At 35.4% G+C, this 7,840-nt stretch overlaps 1 protein-coding gene across 1 annotated transcript; it reads right to left on the bottom strand.

Annotated features, from left to right (window-relative positions):
- Nucleotides 1–238: 238 nt before the first annotated feature.
- Nucleotides 239–1,177, bottom strand: LOC121493932 (olfactory receptor 4L1-like). Its single transcript, XM_041760287.1, has one exon. The coding sequence runs from the start codon at nt 1,175–1,177 to the stop codon at nt 239–241; it is 939 nt and encodes a 312-aa protein (XP_041616221.1).
- Between the last annotated feature and the right edge of the window lie 6,663 nt (nt 1,178–7,840).

Below are 7,840 nucleotides of genomic sequence, written 5' to 3'. Positions count from 1 at the left end.
GAATATCTATTGAAAAGGGCTCAATGATTTCAAATGTCTATTTTGCTGTAGGTCACTTATTATCATCATGTTTTTAACAGCAGTAAGTATGAATTAAAATATTTTATTATTTTCTGCACAGGTTTTAGTTCTTCACTGGTCACTCTAACATAAGAGTGAAGCCATGTATTTTATATAATCTATTCAACATCTGTTAGCACAGTATTTGTAAGGTGTGTTAATTATATAGTGCCCAAATCTAAAACTTCTGTGTAGAAATTACATGTTGGAACCATAATTTTCTCATTGCTCCTTGCATTTTCTGATTTCTCAGTGTGTAAATAACAGGATTCAGTAAGGGTGTGATAATGGTGTAAAATACAGCAAGGACTTTATTGCCTGCAAAACTATTGAATGGCCATGCATAGATAAAGATACAAGGTCCAAAGAACAGAGTGACCACAATGATGTGTGCAGACAGTGTGGACAGAGCCTTGGTAAGTCCTCCAGATGATCTTTGTTGTACAGTTATCAGGATGACAGTGTAGGAGACAAGCAGCAGGATAAAACAGATGAGTGAGAGCAGCCCACTGTCAGCAATGACAAAGAATTCCATGGTATATGTGTCCATACAAGCAAGCTGAATCACAAGAGGAAGGTCACAGAATATATTGTCTATGACATTGGGGCCACAGAAAGGCAAGTTGACTGTTAAAACCATCTGGCTCATGGTGTGTACAAAACCAATTGTCCATGATAGTATCATAAACCCACTCAGCAGCCTGTGGCTCATGATTGTCCTGTAGTGCAGGGGTTTACATATGGCTACATATCTGTCAAAGGCCATGGCTATCAAAAGAGTCATCTCAGCACCCCCAAACAAGTGCATAAAGAACATCTGAGTCATGCAGCCCCATACAGAGATGGTCTTGTGTTCACTGAGCAAGTCTGTGATCATTTTGGGTGTGGTGACAGTGGAAAGACACATATCTAAAAAAGAGAGGTTTCCAAGGAGGAAGTACATGGGAGAATGAAGGGTGGAACTAAATTTCACCGTGACCATAATGAGAATATTCCCCCACACAGTAGCACTGTAGATTAACAAGAATGTTACAAAGAAGAAAATATGAAATTCCCGTTGCCCAGAAAATCCTAGTAAAATAAATTCAGTCACTACAGATCCATTTTTAAGATCCATTTACTTGATGCAGAAAGGCTCTAGAAGTTCTTTTATACAAAGAGAATAAATAAAAATAAAGACAAAATTAGTACTGATGTTTTCCTATTTCTACTTGATGAATAATAGTTGGACATATAATCTTAAATATATTGACATTGGGCAGCCTGGGTGGCTCAGCAGTTTAGCGTGGACTTTGGCCCAGGGCCTGATCCTGGAGACGCAGGATTGAGTCCCATGTCAGGCTCCGTGCATGGAGCCTGCTTCTCCCTCTGCCTGTGTCTCTGCCTCTATCTCTCTCTCTCTCTGTGTCCCTCATGAATAAATAAGTAATAAATCTAATATAATAATAAATAGTAAATAATAATAAATAATATATCAAAATAAATATTGAAATTGTCTATAATTTGAAATTACTTTATGGCTCACATCACTTTGAAACAATATTCTGATAATTATGTATCAAATAAAAAGCATTTGAGGGTGGTGGAAGTTTTATTTTTTATAGCTTTATTCTATCAAAAGACCCTCTTTTATCAATTGATATCAATTGTTACAACCTGCTCACTTGGAAAAATTAGATAGTTACATTAGTATTTATTTTGCCATTTTTATCACTATTTTCTATCACCTCGAGATTATCTTACAATAATATGCAAAGGATATATAATTTTAAAGGTGAGGAAATTGTATTGTCCTGTTATCAGTGAAGTAACTTACTAGCATCATATCTGTCGAAGGCCATGGCTTCTAAAATAAATAAAGAAAATGCACACACACATACACAAAACTTAGGGGCCAATTATACATGAAATAAAGTCTTTTAATTAAAAATAATTTTGCTTTGGGCACCTGGGTGGCTCAGTCACCTAAGGGTCAAACTCTTGGTTTTGGCTCAGGTCATGATCTTAGGGCTGTTAGATTGAGCCCTTAATTGGGCTCCATGCTAACTGTGTCATTTGCTTGAGATTTTCTCTCCCCTTCTTCTGTTCCTTTCCCCTACTCATGCACTAACTCACTCACATACATACATACATACATATCTTAAAATTTTGCTTTTTAGTTTCTGTCATATACTGAGAATTTCATGAAGCTTTGAACCATCCTCAGATATCTATAACCTATATCCTTAATTCCTTGTATTACTACTGTTCACACTGAGAAATGGGTATATTTTGTGTAAATGTATGTATGTGGTGGTGAAGAAGTAAATACTGAAATGATTCAACCCTGACATAGAGAATTTGCTTCTGTATAACATATCATACTAAGTTGTCTTTACTTGGCTTTTTAGACATTGTTCATAGGATCTAGTGATCTAAAATGATCAATAACAATTAAGTCATTACTACTTGATATACTCTGTTCTAAGCGCTTCATATTTATTAACACATTTAACACTCATAACAATTCTATGAAGGGAATATTACTATTATTCTCATTTTGCATATAAGAAAACTATGGCATAGAAGTATTTAATGACTTACAGTTACACAGATAACAAGGGTCAAAGCTGGTATTTAAGCACAGTTGGTCTGATCCTGGATCTGGGCCCATACCAATATACATATTTCCTCCAAAATTTAAAAAATATATATATTTTTATGGTCAAGTTGTCAAGTATCAATTGAGTTCACATATTTCAACAGGTATGTGGGGAAACAGCCTATGTTATAATTAATTACATTGTATTTTCTTATGCATACAAATTCTTGTTCCTGGGTCATTGTGAAATAGTAAAGTGATCTCCCAGTGAGAGAGGACTTGATGTCTCAAAAGCCACAGCCTTTTCCTTCCAGTCAATTGATGTCTCAAAAGCCACAGCCTTTTCCTTCCAGTCAACACAAAATTAATTAAAATAGTGTCTTCAGTTTGTTAAACCTCTAATTAATTAGCTCTTGATGATGTTTCCACTTACCTGCTTTAAAGGAACAAGTATGAAGAGCAATATGTTCAAGGGTTTAGTCAAAATTGAAAATCTGCTTTTCACTCTCTGTAATGCTCTGTATATGAATATATATGCTGTCTTCTGCATCTTTTATAAAGATCCGATTGCTTTGGGGGCAGATGTATTGGAGTTCTGGGAATTCAAATTGCAGTGGGAGTTGTTAGAGTACAGAGGCTGCTGCCCGAGCATGACCAGAAGTGTTTACACTTTATTTCTGGCCCTGCAGATGCTGCGATTTTCTCTGAGTATTGGCTTGATTACAATGGACATGAGAGATTGTTTGGTTGGTTGTGCTATAGGAATTGTAGACATCTTTGAATTTATGGGTGCTTGTTTTCCCTTTTACTCCAAACTATCCCTTCCCTTCCCTCTAACAATTTTGGGTAATTTTGTAGATGAATTATCTCCAGACTTCTCTGAACATAACATCTTCAACATAAAAATAGATCTCCATATGTTATAAATTTACTACTGACAGCATGTATTATGTACAACATTAACATATTCAGGAAGTAGAAATTTTAAAAGACAAAGTTAAAATAAACTATACTGAGTAATTCAAAATTTGAAATTATACATTGATGGTACAACTGTTTTATGCTCACTAAAATTTAATAATGATTTTTATTTATGAAATTTTCAAAGAATATATATATCACACCAAATAGTTCCATAATCATTGCCCCTTTCACTATCAAATACTATAATAAATTATTGTTGTGTAAGGTATTGCTTTTACAAAATTAATCATAATTGATGACCTTGGTATACTTTTCACCATTGGCTTCAAAGTTTGTTTGAATAACTTGCCAACAAAGGATGTTGTGAATAACTCAAATTGGCTGATAGTGCTGTCACTTATATAGGAGTTCTTATTTAATTCCAGTCCAATTCATCACCTAACCCATGGCTTAATGTAGTCTTTATCATAATTCTGTAGGTTTGTCATTGTATTTGTTATAGGAGTCAATACAGTTGATGAATGATTATAATATACAGATGTTAAAATCATCCTTACTTTTGCATAATGCAAAACTCCTTCCCATAAGACAAATATGTGAAAGGGAATAAGGGGGAAAGGGCAGTAAATGAGTGAAAATATCAATGAGGGTGACAAAACATGAGACACCTAACTCTGGGAAACGAACAAGGGTAGTGGAAAGGGAGGTGGGCAGGGGGTCAGGTTGACTGGGTGATGGGCACTGAGGGGGACACTTGGTGGGATGAGCACTGGGTGTTATGCTAAATGTTGGCAAATTGAACTCCAATAAAAATTAATTAATTAATTATTAGAAAAAAGATCATCTACTACAGATCATTAAATTTGTGGATCATTAGACATAAACTGTGTACTTTTTGATATTGTCTGCTGATAAGAAATGCATTTTATTTATTGTCATGTTACTTATTTAACCCATTTTTACAGTAAGTGAAAAAAGAAGTATTTTCTCAGTAGAATATGGCACCTGTCCTTTTGCTATTAGTAAGAAAACATTCAAGAACACTTTATTGGAGTTAGTGAAAAATCTAAATCCTTCATTTATTAGCTGGTCAGTATTGATACTGTAAAAAATTTATAGTTTTATTTTATTAAGATTTTGCTTATTTATTTATGTGAGAGACAGTGAGTGGGAGAAGAAAAAGGAGGAGAGATTCTGAAGCTGACTTGGCAGTAAGCCTCGACCTGACCCAGGGTTTAGTCTCATGACCCTGAGATAATGACCTGAGATGAAATCACAGATAAACACTCAACCTACTGAGCCACACCCAGGTGCCCCTATTTTATGTTTTATAGTTTTGCTTTTTAAATGTTTTCCTTATCAGGATCATTAGTCAGTATGTTGAGGTAAGTATAGACTTCCAAGTTCATTGTTAATAGTAATGGAAGTAAATCCATATTGTAAAATAATATTTCTTAGTAATTTAGAATATTTTAGCCATTTTATTGTCAGTTCTGATTTTTTGTTGCTCTTTTACTTTGTGATTTAGCTGACAGAGTTCATATTATGGGTATAGTTGTCAGTTCTACCACTTTATAACCATTTATGTGAGTTTTAATAAATTAGAATTATCTTAAAAGCAGAGTTTATTGGCACAAAATTTTTTAAGCTCCTTACAACTTTTGGAGAATAAATTAAGTTACTCTAAGATATCACAATCTTTAACTATCCTCTTCCAATTTTGGCACACCTGAATAATACATAGCAGTATGTTAAAAGCAAATAATTGAAAAGAGAAGTGTTCTAAATCCCTGTCTTTTGGTTAACATACTTTAAATATCATATGTAATGTGACCGGATATTGTATAGATTAATTTAGAGTACCAAAAATAAACTGAATATTAAATATTAGTAAAGCTGATTTCTTGAAATTGAAAGACATATAAATAGGTGTTCTCATTTTTCCCCACACATGATCAGTTGTTTTAGCCAGACTAAAATGTATTCACCCTCCTTTGGGACAGTGGATTTAAATAACTTTCAATGAGTATTTAATTCAGTCTTCTCTTTTGGTTCAACAATGGATTTGACACAATTAAACAGGTCGTGAACTTTCGCAGTCATAGCTCTTTACTTCTTGATTCAATATTCACCTTACATTTCTGACCAGGGTGGAATTCTGTGATTCCTCAAGCGTTCCTTTCCTGTGCTCAAATACTTAATATTCCCAATTTCTATTACATTACTGAATATTTCTTGGTGGTAGGGATTGTATTTAGCATTCACCCTTCATTTAATTTCTTCCTTTTGGCTAATTTATTGAGTGAATTTTTTTTCTGTTCTCTAATATTCTTCAACTCTCTAGTGTTGAATATACTATCCTTTGATTTACTCTAAAGAAAATTCTGGGGGCAAGATTTTGGTGTTCTAACTTTAAATTTGTTTTCTAGCAGCAGAAGTTCTTAAAATACAGATATTGTTCTAAGATATAAGGAAACTCTTTATTTACAAGTAGTTCTCAAGTGGCTAAAATGAGGCCTTGAAATAGGTATTGAACTCAGGAAGTGTCAAATTTTCTTGGGCCCATACTGTATGTTAGGAGCCTGTTCTCAAGGATCACAGAATCTTGTTTATCAATATTGACCCCAGATAACCCAATTTTAAGTGTGAAGATACAGGTATGCAATAAGGCAAACTTCGTTTTGTGGAGATGGCAAATTTCTCCTAAACGAGACTACCTTTCCCCAAAGAGGAAACTGTGTCTTTATTTTTTTTTAAAGAATGTATTTGTTTACTCATGAGACACACACACACACAGAGAGAGAGAGAGAGAGAGAGAGAGAGAGGCAGAGACACAGGCAGAGGGAGAAGCAGGCTCCATGCAGAGAGCCCGATGTGGGACTCGATCCTTGGTCTCGAGGATCACGCCCTGGGCTGAAGGCTGTGCTTAACCGCTGGGCCACCCAGGCTGCCCGGAAACTGTGTCTTTAATGATAGATATTGGTTAGCTGCACAGTGAACAGAATATAACTAATATATTTGAAGTATGTGATAGATTTGATGGTGAAGAAGTGAGAGTTTTAAATGAGAGAAAGTTAGGTTAGAATAAGAACTTTAGGGTCGGGATCCCTGAGTGGCGCAGCGGTTTGGCGCCTGCCTTTGGCCCAGGGCGCGATCTGGAGACCCGGGATCGAATCCCACATCAGGCTCCCGGTGCATGGAGCCTGCTTCTCCCTCTGCCTGTGTCTCTGCCTCTCTCTCTCCTTCTCTCTGTGTGTGTGACTATCATAAATAAATAAAAAATTTTTTAAAAAAAGAACTCTAGGGTCATAAATATCAAAGTAGTTTGGAATATATACTATAGTTAATTAGGAGATCTCAAAATGGTAAAATAGAGGCTGAAAAGAATTGAGTATCCACAGGGTGTTGGTGACACTGTGAAGTACTTGCTGTGCTATTTTAATAATCTAGGGGAAAAATGATGAAAGTATGACCTAAGGTCATAGAGGGCAATGGAGAAGAGGTTCTGGTTAAGCTATCAGGAAGAATTGTAAACATTTGGTAACAGAGTGTGCACAAATAATGACACATTGAACAGAGTAAGTTGTGAGTTCCATAATACTGTCCATCGAAATTCTACAACAGAATCAAAGAAGGTAGGGACTTTTGGACTGGTAAAGTGACAAGCTTGGTGGACTCTATCTCCAACAAAACAAATACTTTACTAGTGAAACTTATAGATAATAATGTGGAGCCTCCAGAAATTGTCCCAAGTCATACAGAAAATAAAGGATTATTTAAGAAAATCTAAAACTTCAGGGCATCGAATCTAGCATTTGAGTCTCCTCTGATCCCATGTCTCCTTTACTAGCTCCATTTTGTAGAAGTCCTTTACTGCTCTACTCTGGGTACTCTGATCTAGAGCAGGTGTGGTGAAGAAAATAAGGATTCACTCTCTGCACACTTTCAGTCTAGTATTGTGGTCTCAGGTTTTACCTGGAAGGATAAGGACTTCCATCTTGAAAAAAGTTCTATTTCAAAACTGTGCCAAGGAAATGATGAGGCTATCTTTCCCCATCTGCATCTAGTTATAAGACAGAAATTCTACTTATACAAGGTATTTAAAGCAGTCAAATTCACGGAAACAGAAAACAGTATAACAGAGGCTAGACAGAGAAGCAAATGGGGAGTCATTGTTCAATGAGTACATAGTTTCAGCTATGCAAGATTATTTATGGAGATCTGCTGTACAAAAGTGTCCCTATAGATAACAGTACTCAATTGCACACTTAAAAA

Source organism: Vulpes lagopus, chromosome 6, assembly GCF_018345385.1.
Source record: "Vulpes lagopus strain Blue_001 chromosome 6, ASM1834538v1, whole genome shotgun sequence".
NCBI lineage: Eukaryota > Metazoa > Chordata > Mammalia > Carnivora > Canidae > Vulpes > Vulpes lagopus.
This window is presented reverse-complemented; position numbering and strand designations above follow the sequence as displayed.

Excerpts from the sequence above, each read along its gene's own strand:
- LOC121493932 (XM_041760287.1), bottom strand. The coding sequence starts at position 1,177 with ATGGATCTTAAAAATGGATCTGTAGTGACTGAATTTATTTTACTAGGA.